The following is an 18,218-nucleotide window of genomic DNA, read 5'->3' as shown; positions in this document are numbered from 1 at the left end:
TAGCTTTTTGGTGAAAGCACATTTTGCAATATTCTAAGTAGATAGCCCGGCATCACAGGGCTAGCTATTTAGACACCCAGCAAGTTTAGCACTCACCAAAGTCAGATTTACTATAAGAAAAATGTTATTACCTTTGGTGTTCTTCATCAGAATGCACTCCCAGGACTTCTACTTCAATAACAAATGTTGGTTTGGTCCCAAATAATCCATAGTTATGTTCAAATATCCTCTGTTTTGTTCGTGCGTTCAAGACACTATCCAAATGGTAAAGAAGGGTGACGAGCACGACGCATTTCGTGACAAAAAAATTCTAAATATTCCATTACCGTTCCATTACCGTACTCAGGTTTTTGCCTAACATATGAGTTCCATTATACTCACAGACATCATTCAAGCAGTTTTAGAAACCCCAGAGTGTTTTCTATCCAAATCTACTAATAATATGCATATCCTACCTTCTGAGCCTGAGTAGCAGGCAGTTTAATTTGGGCACGTCTTTCATCCGGACGTCAAAATACTACCCTAGAGAAGTTCATAGAAAATGACTCAAGTAAAAATGAAAGTCACCTAGTAAAATACTACTTGAGTAAAAGGCTAACATATTTGGTTTTAAATATACTTAACTATCAAAAGTAAAAGTATGAATCATTTCAAATTCTTCACATTAAGCAAACCAGACAGCACAGCTTTTTTATTTTTTTATTTACGGATAGCCAGAGGCACACCAACACTTAGACATAATTTACAAATGAAGCATATGTGTTTAGTGAGTCCACCAGATCAGAGGCAGTAGGCATGACCGGGGATGTTCTCTTGATAAAGTAAGTGTGTGAATTGGAAAATGTAACGAGTACTTTTGGGTGTCAGGGAAAATGTATGGAGTAAATAGATGGGGAGACCAGGGATGGCTGTAACACTTCTCACCTTTCCGTCAGTTTCTCAGAGATTGTTTATGGTAGTGTACTCAAAACTTGATACAAACAACCTACATTTGTCCTTTACAAATTGGTGTGGTTATTATGTAAATCAAATTGCAAATGCGTGGTGTGGTCATAAATACAAGGAGTGGTCTGGGTTAGTTCTAACAGTGCTTGGGGTGAATTGTAACAGATTGAAAAAGTGCATAAATCATAACAATTATTTATTGAATGCCTATATTGAGATCATTAGAGCAACATTGCCATGTTTATTTGGCAGAAATAATAATACATATAAATAATACAATTTTTATTATTTAACCCTCCACTAAATTATCTTCCTCAACTAAACATCAAGTAGGCTAAACTAAACCCTTAAACATTTTTGGTGTGTGTGTGTGTGACTGAATGTTGGACACTTAATCAGTCACAGTTGTGACAGTGGTACAGGTTTGGTGGGCCCATAATTTGCATTCCCAGCACTGCAACCAGACCTCCTTGGACATGGGATTGTTAAAGTGCTCCATGCACACAATGCAGCAGTTTTCCTCGTTGGAGGAATCTGATTCTTCTGGTTCAATCTGCTTTGTTTTGTCTTTTTTCTTAAGCAGGACAGTTTTTTGTTGTTGTTCAGTGTGGTTTGTTTTGGCTTGCTTATTTCCAGCAGTTTTTTTTAAGCAGGGCACATTTTGTTTTGGCCTTCTGAGTGCTTGAATGGGTGTACATCAACTGGGTTGAAATCAGAAGAGTAATCAGGTGTTTCCAGCTGGCCTGGAAGGCAGTTGGAGAGGTGGCCTGAAAGGCAGCTGGAGAGGTGGCCTGAAAGGCAGCTGGAGAGGTGGCCTGAAAGGCAGCTGGAGAGGTGGCCTGAAAGGCAGCTGGAGAGGTGGCCTGAAAGGCAGCTGGAGATGTGGCCTGAAAGGCAGCTGGAGAGGTGGCCTGAAAGGCAGCTGGAGAGGTGGCCTGAAAGGCAGCTGGAGAGGTGGCCTGAAAGGCAGTAGGAGAGGTGGCCTGGAAGGCAGCTGGAGAGGTGACCTGGGAGGCAGCTGGAGAGGTGACATGGGAGGCAGCTGGAGAGGTGGCATGGGAGGCAGCTGGAGAGATGACATGGGAGGTAGCTGGATAGCTGGGCTGAGAGGCATCCGAAGAGGTGGCCTGGATAGCAGTGGGCATAAATCAGCTGCCCTCAAGAGATACTCTGATAACTTCTGCTCCTGCTCATCAATGAAGACCCTATTTCCACTACGGTAGCCTACAAGCTCTCTCGACCCCTTCTCCAGTAGCTTCTTATCTATTTGCAGAATCTGCACAGCATCACATGACTTATACCATACAACTTTGCAACTGATCTGATTGATTTCCCCTGCTCTGTTACATAATTTGATGCTCTTTTTAAAGTGTGGAGAGGTACTCCCCTGTCAGTCTTTCTTTTCGATGATCTAGGCATGCTGAAAGTAAAATAAAACATGTACCAAAAATATCCAGTTGTTACAACTAACCCTGACCCTTGCAGCCATTAGCTAGCTTCCATTTGAGCTAAAAATTTTAAACTTGAGCATTGCTAACTTGCATCAAATATCTCTACACAGACTGGTTATAAACCTGATATAAGTTCGGTGAATGGAACTACAAAGCACTTTATGCATTACAAAAACAAATTTGTTCAAAATAATTACTTTCTTACCTCAAAATCCGATTTCTGTCAACAGAATCTGCAGAGGTAGTCACAAGGACTTTTTCACATGAGGGTTCAGGACTAAACTGAGCATGTGCACAGTGAATCATATGATTCTACCTCGCTCCTGATTGGAGGAATTGCAAGGGTTACAACTGTCCTGTGTTACAACCATCCCCAGTCTCCTCTACATTATTTACTTTACGAATGTAGTGAAGTAAAAGTATAATTTGACAAAAATATAAATAGTAAAGTGAAGTACAGAACCCCCCCAAAGAAAACGTAAGTAGTATTTTAAAGTATTTTTACTTAAGTACTTTACACCACTGGTTAGTCTAAGGATGTCTAACCTCAGACATGGCTATTGCAACTAACCCACATACCTTAAAAACCCTTCACACAGACATATGGAATTTGTTGTGAAGTATTGATGTACTAATGAATGTACAATCAAATTTACTGGAATGTGATGAGGAACTCTGGATAAGCCTGCACATCATTGAAGATCACAAACATGGTTGGTTTGGAGGTGTTGTCTGTGACGCTGTCGTACAAATCGGCATCCTTCCCTGAAGCTTTGGCAGGAGGAACGATCAAGCCTGCTTGTCCCTGAGTGAAGTCTCCAACAAGAACCCTGGCCAGGTACATCCGCTTGTTCCCTTGTGCAACAGCTTTAGAATATCCTCCTGCTGAATAACTGGAGTCCACAGCAAAGTATGTTCCATTGCCAATAGCCGCACCTGGACGAAAAACATATTGTACTTAAAGAGTTAAAAAATATTATAACAATGATACCCAGTTCAGATTGATTTATGTCTCTTCATCAAGCTCTTCCTCCCTTAGGAAGAGGTCTCAATATAACAGAAAAGAAAATTGGTAATTAGACATGTTTCCATGAGACCATTCTCATACCATGTGTTCCAGCGTAGCTGCGATTGAAGCCATGGTTGTTGATCTGGGTGATGGATTTGGAACTGGTGCCATGGAACAGCAGTTTCTCGTTGTTTGTGTGCTTGTTCTTCTCCTCCAGGAGGTTCTTTCTTATCTGGTAGCTCTTCCACAGTGAATCGTTCTGGACTCGTTCAATCTTCAAACAGCAAACAAAACACGTATAAATCGACAGTGATTTATTTATTACTGAAGTGCAATCCCATCTAGCTAAATATTTATCGAACAGCAAAGGAATAGGAATTACACATTTCACTGGTTCCAGGAATTACAGTTCCATTCTTGAAAAAAAAATCCACAAAGCTTTGTTGCCTTTCATGTAAAATTGTTTTTTTAAATGATAGTTGAGGGATTTCTAACATCAATGTCGCAAAATGTGAGGCTTTCATATAACGTCACCATAGAAAATCAGTCTATTGTGGAACGCAAATGAAATTCAGGTATACATTTTTACAAACATACTGCAAGGATGGTGTTGTTGAGCAAAGTCTTCTGAAATTCCTTCTCCACGTCTTTGTATTCCTTGGATGCTGGAGTTAGTGGGACCAGCATTAAGAGGGAACCCTTCATGTCATCCCAGTGTGCAGGTAGAGACACAGATGTATCGTCTGGACAAAACACAGTAGAGAGTTTGGCATTTAGGTGTCAATTCATTACGCAATAAGTATTGTCATTAAAAAGACTCAATCATTCACAACTTTACATGCATATTGATGACATACTCAGTTCCATGACATGTGCTGCAGCAGTAGGCCTAACCGCAGAAAAACATCGCTAGAACGACACATTCCTCTCTTGCTCAATAAAGGTGAATTAAACCAAAAAATCTCAAATGTTTTTTTGTTCTTATTTTTTTACCTAAAAAAATTGTCTTCTGATGTGAGGTAAACGTTGACCTGCACTCAGAAAATACATTTTAGTTGTTTATCTATGAATAATTGCAATATTGAGAGTAAAAAACAGACAAAAATAGTTAAAACAGAGAAAACAGAATTATGGAAAATACAAGAGAATTGTATGAGGCCTGTCATGCCAAATAGTGCTTATTAACCATTATTTTACCAGGTATAGTGACAGACGAGTTGTAGGGTAGAGGATAAGAGAAGAATGTGCCTATATTAATGCTATAAAGTAGCTATTGCGAATTAAAAAGGTTGGAGACCCCTGATATACTGTATGCATCCACAAAATTACAAAAAAATGTGTTCTTAAAAATAACACATTATTTTATATTTCATATCACCGTTCTCCATAATTTCATATTAATGCAGTCTAGACAGATGAGGATTTATTATGGATGGACCCACCTTTCAGGTCTTTTCTCAGTAACTCAATTTCTCTTTTGCCCCCAATCTTGACAGCTCTCTTGTGGGCTACATTTGCCTCATAATCCTTATTGTTGATCTTGATTATCACTTTGCTGTTGTCTTTCACAGCCTCCTCCAGGATGTAGTTGGTGAACATGTCAAAAGACACCATTGTCCCACTGTGGTTTTGGTACTGCCACTCCACCAGGCTGCTCACCAGGAAAGCTGCCTGTCTGCGGTTCTCTGCCCTCTCCTTGTCCAGGACCATGTCCCTGATGAGGCCGTCTGCTGTAAGCACATCGCGGCTCAGGCCCTCCAGGCGGATCAGGGAGTCAGGACCCTTCTTCTCCAGGCATATCCTGACCGTCAGCTCCCTCTGCATGGCCTGCAACTTCTCCACATCCCCCTGGCTCAGCTGGCTGATGTACGGGTTCTTGATGGTTTTCTCAGTTTGCTCCTTCACTATGAGGTTTTTAACCCAGTCTCGGGCACGGCTCACAGCCTGGGGGCTCTCTGCACACAGCTGGAACACGGTCGGGGCAAACTCCTCTCCCTGCATGACAAAGTTCTCACGGGCAGAGCGCTCATCACTGGGCCCCTTAAAGTAGGTTATCACTGTATCTATGAAGAAAGAGCACACACAACATAAACTCCTTGACAAAATGTCACTTATGATTATAATAACTATATTGTATTAGTACACATTGAGCTCATATTGTCTTCTACCTCGCACACTTCCATTCTCACTGACCTTTTATCCTGGTTAAAATGCCCTTTTCTTCCACTATCTCTCCCACTCTCCTCTTCATGCTCTTGTGGAACTCAGTCACCATGGCAGTCTGGAATATCAGGATGTTCACACTTCTCACAATCTGTCCCTTTTTCTTCTTCACAAACTCCACCACTGCGTCAATCATAGCGTCCGCAACAGCAGAGGGACTCGCCCCACCCTGGCCTGACAGACAGACAGACAGACAGATGGAGGCAGACAGACAATGACATGGCTATGGAGGCAAACAGAAAGACATAAATTCAGACAGAAGTACAGATAGACAATGACATGATGGAAGCAAATCTGTCCCTGAGAGTGACTAATCAAAAAAAATATGGAAGGGCAGGAGACAAGAAAAAGATGAAAGGGAAGGAGACAAGAAAAAGATGAAAGGAAGGGAAGGTGACAAGAAAAATACATAAGGGAAGTAGACAAGAATAAGATGAAAGGAAGGGAAGGTGACAAGAAAAATATGGAAGGGAAGAAGACAAGAAAAATATGGAAGGGGAGGAGACAAGGAAAATATGAAAGGAAGGGAAGGAGACAAGAAAAAGATGCAAGGAAGAGAACAAATCAAGTAAAAGAGTGAGGCAAAGTATGTTTGGGGGGGAGCAGAAAGATGAAGAAAGAACCAGATTTATTGAAAATTAGGCTAAGAAAAGTAGCATGTAGTCATTATGAGTAGCAGGTAGTCATTATGAGTATCAGGTAGTCCCTTTCAGAGCACATGGAAGCAAAGCATATTGCCACTTTACAACCTCACAATAGAAACAAACAACACAACAGAACAGGCAACAAGTACAATAAAAACATGCAACTACACAAGACAGTGTAGTCCAATAAAGACCATTACAGCAGAGTACCTGTTCCAAGCGCTGGGAAGGACACTGAGGTGAACTTTTGCTCCTCACACTTCTTAAGAACATTGTACACAGTCTCTTTAATGATCTCAGGGTCATTCTGTCCCACAATGTGCATGATGTGTTTGCATGGGAGAGATCCTGCTGATGTCACGATCATCCTGCATGGTTGGAAGCTTGGAGATTTGACTGTAGAGGCATAAAAGGAAAGGTTTAGAGGTCAAGAATCTATTCCTAAAATGTAAAATCAATGCACACCAGTGTTGTAGGACCCATGGACTGGAAACTGACTAGACTTTTACCAGACAGTATCAAACAGTACTGAAATGTCATCTCATTCATATCCAACATGACTACCAGTATCCTTGACCAGTAACATGACTACAGTATATGTTGACTCAAGGACATGGAAACACACCAATCTCTGAGCACTCCAACTCCACCTTCAATCCAGCTCCTTCTAAAATGGATTTGGATACACCTGAAGAAACAAAGACATTAGTACAATATGGCTCTTTATTCTAAGTAAAAAATGTAACCATTAAATAAGTTGTGTGTCTGTGGGGGTGTATGGGATTTAGCTTGCTTCCTGATTGTGTAGCTGTAAACACTGTTCATTTGGATTTCTAACATTTCAGCTGTGTACATGTTAAACATCCTTATAAGGTGTTCCTTAATATTTGTCTTAGTAGCCTCATGAACATGAAACAGTGGTTACTCCACCTATGCTATTGTCAGAGGTACAAGTCACCTGATTTGAGGTTAAAGTCCTTATTGGAGGAGTTGACAATGACGTCACTGGACTCCTTGGTGATGTCTCCTGATGACACTTCAAAAGTAATGTGACCAATCTGCATGCTGTACACACCCAGAGAAGGGGATGTCACCTGTCCAAAGAAGCCTGCGCCTAATGAAAATAACATGTTTAGACAAGAAGTTTCTGTGGAAACAGACACGCTCTAGAGGCAGCAGGGTCTCAATGGTTGAATCTTTTTGGGGATACTTTGAAGGCTGTGAATTAAGCTTACCAGAGGGCTGCTGTGATTGGCCAACATAGGATTTGGGATGTTGTGATTGGCCAACATAAGATTTGGAATGTTGTGATTGGCCGGAACCTTGTGAACTCTGCCAAGTATACCCTTGTGTCTGACCTTTGAATTCCCTGACAAAGCACTGTAAACAGGAGATATAAAAGTGTGGAGCATTTATCAAACATATCTAAGAGCACAACACACACTGACAAAGGTGAGGTTATGCAACAATACTATCTCTGTGTGATGATAAGCACTGAATCCCCTTTAAACCATTTTCCATCTTCAAACTTACATCCACAGTTTGGGTGTCACTGGGGTGGACCACGATTGCCACCTCTTTAAGGTGTGTGGAGTTTCTTCTCTGGCTGAAGTCTTTGACCTCCTGCAGAAGAAGCTTGGACACCAGGCCCTTAGGGAATCCCATGTTCCCAGTTCCAATGGCAGGGAAAGACAGGGATGCCAGCCTATGCTTCTCTGTCTCACTCAGGCAATCTCTGATCATCGTTATGAATATCTTAAATCACAAACACATGGACAATTTTAGAATTTTTTTACTAAAACCTTTCGATGCACTCCCACTCTCAATAATCAGTGCTTCATTTGAGCTGGAACCTGTTCCGGCACCTCTCAGATTTGACCTCGTTTGTTCCGGCACCTATTTGGACGGATCCAGTACCTCTCATGACATGATTTGTTAATTGTTTCACTGTTCGCACCGGATACTTTCTAATAAAAGCGATCAGCGTTAAATCAAGTTGCCTCCTCGTTATTTCTCCTGCCCAACAGAAAGGCCATCATGTAAAGGTGTGGGGATCCTTTATCCTTTCCTGCCACTCTGATTCCAGACCTGCTCTCTTATTTGTACATAAAGGTTATGGGGAGGGAGGGTGGGGTAAGTAACTGATCTCGACACAGGTCTTGGTAGAGGTGGTCAGCTAGTGAAGAGGTCCCTACGTAATCACATTACGTAGTCTAGGCTAGTCGTCTCCCTACTGAATTTGAATCATGGGAAAGCCAAATAAAAAATGGATAAGAAAAGGCAATCGAGGGAAATTTTTCAAGTCCAAAAATCTAGAGAAAGATGGTGAATTGAACCCAGAACAAACCAGAGAACTGTCAGTGCAGGAGGAGTGAGGTGCAAACCGATGGCAATGCCTAAGCTAGCAGCGCTGCTAATCCCAACAGTTCAGCATCACCTCCGGCCCCTCCACTAGCTAGTAGGCCTACTAGAGAGTCAGACTCAGAGGGAGAGGCAGACGGAGAGCTGGGGGGAGGGGGGCAGTGCATTCACAGACTAAGTGCTCGGAGTAGGTGCAATATGCAGTTCAAGCAAACACATAACCCCTGGCTTGTCACGCATAATTCCAAATTGGGCTGTACAACATGCAAAAAGGTAGAGAGCTTGGGTCTAGAAACGACTGGAGGGATTAAACTAGCAAAAGAGTGGGCGGAATGTATAGTAAGTTAACATCCTATGCCTCAGACGTAAAACAAGGTTTTTAAACATGCCCGAACCAGGGCACATTTGGTGGCAGCAAGCCTTGTAGATGAGGCTAAAGAGGACACCCAAGTTATAGTTAACACTCAAAATAAAAAAATAGCCAGTCTTCAGAACAGCCTTAGAAGGAGGCTAAAGGTCACAGCCACAGGCCCGCTCATTGCTTTGAGCAAGAAATGGGCTCTCAGGAGTTAAATGGACTTGACATGGGGAGAGTCATTGTGGGAGGTTTGGAAAACTAAGGTAGGACATTTCTTTCCCTTTACAAACTTGTTCTGTACTGTGAAAGTAATCTGAATATGTGCTTCATATTATCACAATGGCAGGAGGCCTATATATTCTCATATGTGTGTTCTGCTGTAGCCTACAGAGATTTATTTTATTTGAAGTTATATTCTGATATTGTGATATTTGTTCTACTGCTACATTGATGTCTTGAAAATGATATTAAATTGGGGTCTTGTAAGCCCCACAGCTGAGTTTGTGCGCATATGATGGGTATTCTGCAGTGTTGTCTAAAAATTTTGCTGTACATCGATGTCTAGAAAATTAGGCTATAAGAAATTCGGACTTGTGTAAGCACTGCAGCTATACTCAAGTATGTGGGCATACTGCAATGACGTTTAAAATGCTTTCAATTAATCAGCACCTTGGAGAGAGCAGCACCTTGGAGAGTGCTGTCCGTTTCACCAACATAGACAGTAGGCCACTTGGCTGTTTACTCTGTCTGCTGTGCTGCTACGTTGTGTTTGACACTTTTTTTCTCAATGTGTTCCAGCACCTCAGAGCCCTCCGGATACCCCCACCCCTCGCACTCACTATGTGTTCCGGGACCTCCCAATTTACAAATTAAACACTGTCAATAACTCATAGTTTACCTTCTCTGCTGAGCCAGCTCCCTGGTCCCAATGGGGGCAGACAGTATGGATCACCCTCTGACATCGCATGTTGTAACCGTCGGTGACCACAACGTCACCATAGGCCAATCTGATGGCGCGAGCTTCATCTGTGGCTGCTGATTGGAGCCCAGGACCGGCTGCCTTTAGGATAGCATTGGAAACAGCACCTTTGCTCAGGTCCAAATCCTCAGAGATGGTGTTGACGATGCCCTCAGACTAGAGGTGTCAAAACAAATGACCAAACATTCATGAAGCGAGAAGGGAACAGCTATGTATTTCTATTCAAACATAAAATATGACTTCTACAAGACAGCTGTCATTTCAGATAAAGAAGAGTAGAATGAAAGGTAAACAAATTATACATCTTATACTCTGGGTTATCTGATGTACTACTTACAATACATGTATTATACAACAATCATTTACGTGGTGCTCTGATAACTACGGTATGTGTACTTACATATTCCTCCTGGATATTTCCCTTCCTTAGAATGATCTTCAGACCCCCTTGTGTGTAATTGGTCTGTAGGATTTCCCCACTGCCTGCCCCCTCAAACTTCCTCTCTTGGCCATACTCTCTCCTCTGCTCCTCTTGGTTTTCATGAGAATTTCTTTGAGTTATGCTTTCTCTAACTCCTCCTCCCCTATCTCCATGTCCTCCTTTACCTCTACCTCCTCCTCTACCTCCACCTCCTCCTCTACCTTCTCCTCCCCCTCTACCTCTACTTCTACCTTCTCCTCCCCCTCTACCTCCTCTTCCCCCTCTACCTCTACCTTCTGCTCCCCCTCTACCTCTACCTTCTGCTCCCCCTCTACCTTCTGCTCCCCCTCTACCTCCACCTCTTCTGCCATGTTCCCATTGCCCATGTCCCCATGGTGACTGTCCCTGATATCCAGGTCCTTGATGTCCGTAACTATGTTGTCCTCTTCCCCGTCGTCCACTTCCCTGTTGTCCACTTCCCCGTTGTGTACCCTGCAGAGGCCTGGTCATTTTTGGGTGCAGGTCATTGAACGTTTTCTGGACAGCGCTGGCCAGGGCTCTGACAGTGTTGTCATTGTTGTCCACCAGGTGAATCTCAGTCAGAGAGGTCTGACCTCTTAGGTTCTCACAGTAGTCACGCACTGCCACAGCAATAGTCTCAGTGCACAGGTCCAGAGGAAAGCCGAATATCCCAGAGCTGACGGCCGGGACAGCAACAGTTGAGCAGTTAACCTTCGCAGCCTCCCTCAGGCTCTCATTTACAGCTTGTTTCAGACGCTGTATGGCTGTTCTCTGGTCAAAGTCTGTGAACCGTGGACCAACTGCATGGACCACATACTTACAGGGCAGATTGCCTGCATCTGTCACAATGGCGTCTCCTGGCTGCAGTCGGCGGTTATTACGGACATGTTGATCACTGAGCTCCTGCAGCCGTGGACCAGCAGCCTTGAGTAGTGCTGAAGCCAGGCCTCCAATATGCTGCAGGTCTTCATTGGCTGCGTTGACTACTGCATCCACTTTGAACTTGCAGATGTCAGCCTTACTGACGGAGACCAGGATTCCATTGGGTGTCCTCACCTCACAGCAGGATGACGGACCAAACCCTTCCTCCTCATCTTCATCCTCGCCCTCTTCTTTCTCGAGCATGTAGTCTTCCTGCAGCAGCACCACACAGCCGTGCTCCTTCATCGCCATTGAAAAAACCATGCTTCCCTTCTCTTGGAAGTACTTCCTTGCTCCAGGCTTCATGATGGTGAGCTCATCAGTGCAGAAGGCTGCTACCATCTTCTGAAATGACCCCTTGGCCTTCTTGACGTAGAGACGGGCTCCAGAAAGGACAATTTTGGGCCTTCTGAGGTCAAAGTGGACATTCACCTCATCACGCTTGGCAAAATGTTTCCAGTCCTTAGATTTGTACTCCTGGATGAATTTAACAACGGCACAGGACTTGAGATGGACAGCCTCTTTGACTCGTGAGTAGTTTTCAACAAAGTCCCGTAGACTGTTGCTGACTTCTCTGACCGGGTCCAGGAAGCCTGACACAATGATTCTGTCTCTGCTCTCTGGGTGATGCTTTATTTCCACCGTTCTTTTGTTTAAGGAGTTGTAGGCATCCACCAGCTGGTTGTTCAGATCCTTCCACTCAGGCTTTCTCAGCACCTCCTGGTCCTCCACCTTCAGGCTCTGCAGGGACAGGGCAGTCTTTACCCTCTGCTCTGCATCAGCCAATGCTTTGTCTGAGCTACCAGTCAGAAGTACCTCTCCACCCTCCACGCTGTACTCAGCACTGATGCCCCGGGACGTGAACAGGTCCTGGGACATCTCCATACTGTCCACTGACCGCAGGAAGTCCAGGAGTTGGGTGTCCAGCTTCAGCTGCTTCTTATCCATCTCGAGCTTCCTCTCCAGGATCCAGTTCTGCACCTTGTACACCTCTGCGACAAGACCTGAGAGAACCAACTTCTTGGTGTTGTCTCTGTAAGAAAAACCCATCTCTGGGGCTTCGTCTGCTGCGTGCTTCAGAAGCCCTTTCTGCTGCAGGATATAGAACATGGCAGGGGACACGTCCATCTCCTCTGAGATGCCGTCCCTCTGCCTCTCTATCTGACTCATGGCCCTCTGCATGAGGTCTTCCACCAGCCCCCTGAGTCGATTCGTGTCTTCGGCCAGACCTGCAACTGTCAGAGACCCTTTAGAGGCATCCATAGCTAGGACAGCATCCTCTTTCACCACCGAGCGGACTTCTTTCTCCACTGCCTTCCATGCTGGGGCACTTACAAAACACTCAAACACAGCATATTTGGCCATTATGTCACGGAAGACGATCAAGGCATTCTGCTTCCATCCATCTACGTGTTTGCTTGTTAGTCCTTTCTGCCTTAGCAGGGTTGGCAAAGGACTGAGTTTTACCTCAGGAGTATCCATGTCTACTTGACAGAAGTGGGCCTTCATCTGGTCAGTGATGCGGGAAAACTGTCTCTTCATGGAGAGGAATTTCCATACGGCAGAATGCACACACTCTATGAAGGGGTCAGGCATCTTCCACATTGGCCTCTCCTTTCCATACAAGGCAGTTCCTAAGGACTCGTAGTATGGATACACGTTGACTGGGACTTTGCCAATTACAAGACGTTTATTTAGAGTGGTTTCCACAACTGAAATGACATAGATGACGAACTGTCTGTTATAGCATGAACTGAGGGCAGAAACGAAATATTTCTGTAGAGGCCAAGAGACTGCTGCAGCAACAGAATAGCAATGCAACATTCAATTATTCTTATAATAGAAAGAAAAAGATTACCAAATAAACAAATTGATTAACATTTATTTAATAAAACAGCTCATTCAAACAGCAGGTTTTACCTTCTGGTGCATGAAAGGTGACAATGGCTGCCTGTTCCTCATGGAACACAGTGATGTCCTTTGCTGGGCCAGCCCACTTCTCAATGCAGAGCTCCAGCATTTCCTGAAATATGTTGGAGGGCAGGTTCTCCACTCTCACACTCTGGCACCTCTCTAGCAACCGGCCAATCATACCCTGCTTCTGGAAACTCTTGTTGCTCTTGCTCTCAGTGAGGAAACGCTCCACATCTAACGACAGACAGCAATCATATCCTTAATATCATGCACAACAGTTTTTGAAAATATAATCCCTTCGTGTGAGGGAGAGATCTGTTTTGTAATACTTCAGAAGTGAAAATCATTGTTTATTTTTTTGTCGTTTAAAAAATAGATAATTTGAAATAGTGACCAACCTTTGTAATTATTGAAGGTCACAACAGCTCTGTTTGTCTCACTGATGAGCTCCAGGGAGAAGTTGTCTTCCTCCAGGCCAGAGATGGTCTCCACCAGCAACGTCAGCAAGTCTCTCGACATGCTCTCAGGAACCCTCTCCAGCACCACAGCAGAGCTCTGAGGGAACACCTCAGCTCCACCCTCCTCTCCAGGCCCACTCTCAGAGTTGGGAGCTTCCTGTGCTTCACTTGACACATCTGGGATTAAACACACTAGATATTCATATCCAATAATCTCATTCATACACTGCTCAAAAAAATAAAGGGAACACTTAAACAACACAATGTAACTCCAAGTCAATCACACTTCTGTGAAATCAAACTGTCCACTTAGGAAGCAACACTGATTGACAATAACTTTCACATGCTGTTGTGCAAATGGAATAGACAACAGGTGGAAATTATAGGCAATTAGCAAGACACCCCCAATAAAGGAGTGGTTCTGCAGGTGGGGACCGCAGACCACTTCTCAGTTCCTATGCTTCCTGGCTGATGTTTTGGTCACTTTTGAAGGCTGGTGGTGCTTTCACTCTAGTGGTAGCATGAGACGGAGTCTACAACCCACACAAGTGGCTCAGGTAGTGCAGCTTATCCAGGATGGCACATCAATGCGAGCTGTGGCAAGAAGGTTTGCTGTGTCTGTCAGCGTAGTGTCCAGAGCATGGAGGCGCTACCAGGAGACAGGCCAGTACATCAGGAGATGTGGAGGAGGCCGTAGGAGGGCAACAACCCAGCAGCAGGACCGCTACCTCCGCCTTTGTGCAAGGAGGAGCAGGAGAAGCACTGCCAGAGCCCTGCAAAATGACCTCCAGCAGGCCACAAATGTGCATGTGTCTGCTCAAACGGTCAGAAACAGACTCCATGAGGGTGGTATGAGGGCCCGACGTCCACAGGTGGGGGTTGTGCTTACAGCCCAACACCGTGCAGGACGTTTGGCATTTGCCAGAGAACACCAAGATTGGCAAATTCGCCACTGGCGCCCTGTGCTCTTCACAGATGAAAGCAGGTTCACACTGAGCACGTGACAGACGTGACAGAGTCTGAAGACGCCGTGGAGAACGTTCTGCTGCCTGCAACATCCTCCAGCATGACCGGTTTGGCGGTTGGTCAGTCATGGTGTGGGGTGGCATTTCTTTGGGGGGCCGCACAGCCCTCCATGTGCTCGCCAGAGGTAGCCTGACTGCCATTAGGTACCGAGATGAGATCCTCAGACCCCCTGTGAGATCATATGCTGGTGCGGTTGGCCCTGGGTTCCTCCTAATGCAAGACAATGCTAGACCTCATGTGGCTGGAGTGTGTCAGCAGTTCCTGCAAGAGGAAGGCATTGATGCTATGGACTGGCCCGTCCGTTCTCCAGACCTGAATCCAATTGAGCACATCTGGGACATCATGTCTCGCTCCATCCACCAACACCACGTTGCACCGCAGACTGTCCAGGAGTTGGCGGATGCTTTAGTCCAGGTCTGGGAGGAGATCCCTCAGGAGACCATCCGCCACCTCATCAGGAGCATGCCCAGGCATTGTAGGGAGGTCATACAGGCATGTGGAGGCCATACACACTACTGAGCCTCATTTTGACTTGTTTTAAGGACATTACATCAAAGTTGAATCAGCCTGTAGTGTGGTTTTCCACTTTAATTTTGAGTGTGACTCCAAATCCAGACCTTCATGGGTTGATAAATAGGATTTCCATTGAATATTTTTGTGTGATTTTGTTGTCAGAACATTCAACTATGTAAAGAAAAAAGTATTTCATAAGATTATTTCATTCATTCAGATCTAGGATGTGTTATTTTAGTGTTCCCTTTATTTTTTTGAGCAGTATATTTTCACATTTCTCTGACTTCATTGGCACATTTCTGCCTACGACAAATTTACAAGGAGATATGGGCTGATAAAGCTGCATTTTGCAACACTGTCTAATGAGATGCCAATAGCGATTATTATGAAATGTATTAGGCAAAACATTCAATATAATAATATTAGGTCAAGGGAATGCATCAACAAGTCTGATCTGTTCTGTCTAATCACCACAGAAGCAAGGAAAGGATGTTACCTGACAATTCATTGCTTGTAGCACCAAGCTGGAAAACAAGCAAAACAAACAAAATGTATATGTCAAATAGTTAACCAATGGGAAACTTTACAAGTATGCTCTTTAAAATTAGCCATACAAAGAATGTATTATCCATCAGTTTGAAGCCCTGTCTAGCCTGTCTGGCCAAGACAGCACTAATTTAGCCTACAGTTAAACTGTTAAGCCAAAATTAAAATCTTGCAAAATTTGGACAGCTGCATGCTTAGATTTTTGTTTTTGGTCCGAAAAGATTGTAAAATCACGAGAATTTCAGCTAAATATATACAGTGAGGGAAAAAAGTATTTGATCCCCTGCTGATTTTGTACGTTTGCCCACTGACAAAGAAATTATCATTCTATAATTTTAATGGTAGGTTTATTTGAACAGTGAGAGACAGAATAACAACAACAAAATCCAGAAAAACGCATGTCAAAAATGTTATAAAATGATTTGCATTTTAATGAGGGAAATAAGTATTTGACCCCTCTGCAAAACATGACTTAGTACTTGGTGGCAAAACCCTTGTTGGCAATCACAGAGGTCAGACGTTTGTTGTAGTTGGCCACCAGGTTTGCACACATCTCAGGAGGGATTTTGTCCCACTGCTCTTTGCAGATCTTCTCCAAGTCATTAAGGTTTCGAGGCTGACGTTTGGCAACTCGAACCTTCAGCTCCCTCCACAGATTTTCTATGGGATTAAGGTCTGGAGACTGGCTAGGCCACTCCAGGACCTTAATGTGCTTCTTCTTAAGCCTCTCCTTTGTTGCCTTGGCCGTGTGTTTTGGGTCATTGTCATGCTGGAATACCCATCCACGACCCATTTTCAATGCCCTGGCTGAGGGAAGGAGGTTCTCCCCCAAGATTTGACGGTACATTGCCCCGTCCATCGTCCCTTTGATGCGGTGAAGTTGTCCTGTCTCCTTAGCAGAAAAACACCCTCAAAGCATAATGTTTCCACCTCCATGTTTGACGGTGGGGATGGTGTTCTTGGGGTCATAGGCAGCATTCCTCCTCCTCCAAACACGGCGAGTTGAGTTGATGCCAAAGAGCTCCATTTTGGTCTCATCTGACCACAACACTTTCACCCAGTTGTCCTCTGGATCAGTCAGATGTTCATTGGCAAACTTCAGACGGCATGTATATGTGCTTTCTTGAGCAGGGGGACCTTGCGGGCGCTGCAGGATTTCAGTCCTTCACAGCGTAGTGTGTTACCAATTGTTTTCTTGGTGACTATGGTCCCAACTGCCTTGAGATCATTGACAAGATCCTCCCATGTAGTTCTGGGCTGATTCCTCACCGTTCTCATGATCATTGTAACTCCACGAAGTGAGATCTTGCATGGAGCCCCAGGCTGAGGGAGATTGACAAATCTTTTGTGTTTCTTCCATTTGCAAATAATCACACCAACTGTTGTCACCTTCTCACCAAGCTGCTTGGCGATGGTCTTGTAGCCCATTCCAGCCTTGTGTAGGTCTACAATCTTGTCCCTGACATCCTTGGAGAGCTCTTTGGTCTTGGCCATGGTGGAGAGTTTGGAATCTGATTGATTGATTGCTTCTGTGGACAGGTGTCTTTTATACAGGTAACAAGCTGGGTTTGGGGCACTCTCTTTAAGAGTGTGCTCCTAATCTCAGCTTGTTACCTGTATAAAAGACACCTGGGAGCCAGAAATCTTTCTGATTGAGAGGGGGTCAAATACTTATTTCCCTCATTAACATGCAAATCAATTTAACATTTTTGACATGCGTTTTTCTGGATTTTTTTGTTGTTATCCTGTCTCTCACTGTTCAAATAAACCTACCATTAAAATTATAGACTGATCATTTCTTTGTCAGTGGGCAAACGTACAAAATCAGCAGGGGATCAAATACTTTTTTCCCTCACTGTAGATATACAGTGCCAGTCAAAAGTTTGGACACACCAAACTATTTTCTACATTGTAGAATAATAATGAAGACATCAAAACTATGAAATAACAAAAAGTGTGAAACAACTCAAAATATATTTATTATTTGGAGATATTTTATATATGAGATTCTTCAAAGTAGCCACCCTTTGACTTGATGACAGCTTTGCACACTTGGCAGTCTCTAAACCCACTTCATGAGGTATTCACCTGGAACGCATTTCAATTAACAGGTGTGCCTTGTTAAAGTTAATTTGTGAAATTTCTTTCCTTCTTAATGCGTTTGAGCCAATCAGTTGTGTGGTGGTGGTACAGAAGATATATAGCCATAATTGGTAAAAGACCAAGTACATATTATGGTAGGAACAGCTCAAATAAGCAAAGAGAATGGACAGTCCATCCTTATTTTAAGACATGAAGGTCAGTCAATCCGGAAAATGTCAAGAACTCTGAAAGTATCTTCAAGTGCAGTTGCAAAAACCATCAAGTGCTGTGATGAAACTTGCTCTCATGAGGACCGTCACAGGAAAGGAAGACTCAGAGTTACCTC

At 43.9% G+C, this 18,218-nt stretch overlaps 1 protein-coding gene across 1 annotated transcript in view; it reads right to left on the bottom strand.

Moving 5' to 3' along the window:
- Positions 1 to 1,533: 1,533 nt before the first annotated feature.
- LOC115202615 (protein mono-ADP-ribosyltransferase PARP14) overlaps positions 1,534 to 18,218 on the bottom strand; it is a 37,629-nt gene continuing 20,944 nt past the window's right edge. Inside the window, exons 3-18 of the mRNA XM_029766705.1 lie at positions 15,741 to 15,768; positions 13,646 to 13,882; positions 13,254 to 13,481; positions 10,692 to 13,045; positions 10,371 to 10,610; positions 9,890 to 10,126; positions 7,806 to 8,027; positions 7,508 to 7,652; positions 7,231 to 7,386; positions 6,898 to 6,960; positions 6,483 to 6,668; positions 5,599 to 5,802; positions 4,848 to 5,468; positions 4,003 to 4,148; positions 3,505 to 3,679; positions 1,534 to 3,332 (exon numbers count right to left, since the gene is read on the bottom strand). Coding sequence (XP_029622565.1) covers positions 3,049 to 3,332; positions 3,505 to 3,679; positions 4,003 to 4,148; positions 4,848 to 5,468; positions 5,599 to 5,802; positions 6,483 to 6,668; positions 6,898 to 6,960; positions 7,231 to 7,386; positions 7,508 to 7,652; positions 7,806 to 8,027; positions 9,890 to 10,126; positions 10,371 to 10,610; positions 10,692 to 13,045; positions 13,254 to 13,481; positions 13,646 to 13,882; positions 15,741 to 15,768 — 5,526 coding nt within the window. The 3' untranslated portion in view covers positions 1,534 to 3,048. The remainder of the gene's footprint in view (positions 3,333 to 3,504; positions 3,680 to 4,002; positions 4,149 to 4,847; positions 5,469 to 5,598; positions 5,803 to 6,482; positions 6,669 to 6,897; positions 6,961 to 7,230; positions 7,387 to 7,507; positions 7,653 to 7,805; positions 8,028 to 9,889; positions 10,127 to 10,370; positions 10,611 to 10,691; positions 13,046 to 13,253; positions 13,482 to 13,645; positions 13,883 to 15,740; positions 15,769 to 18,218) is intronic.

Source organism: Salmo trutta, chromosome 12, assembly GCF_901001165.1.
Source record: "Salmo trutta chromosome 12, fSalTru1.1, whole genome shotgun sequence".
In the NCBI taxonomy this organism is placed as follows: Eukaryota; Metazoa; Chordata; class Actinopteri; order Salmoniformes; family Salmonidae; genus Salmo; species Salmo trutta.
Note: the sequence above shows the minus strand (reverse complement) of the source record. Positions and strands in the feature narration are given on the sequence as shown.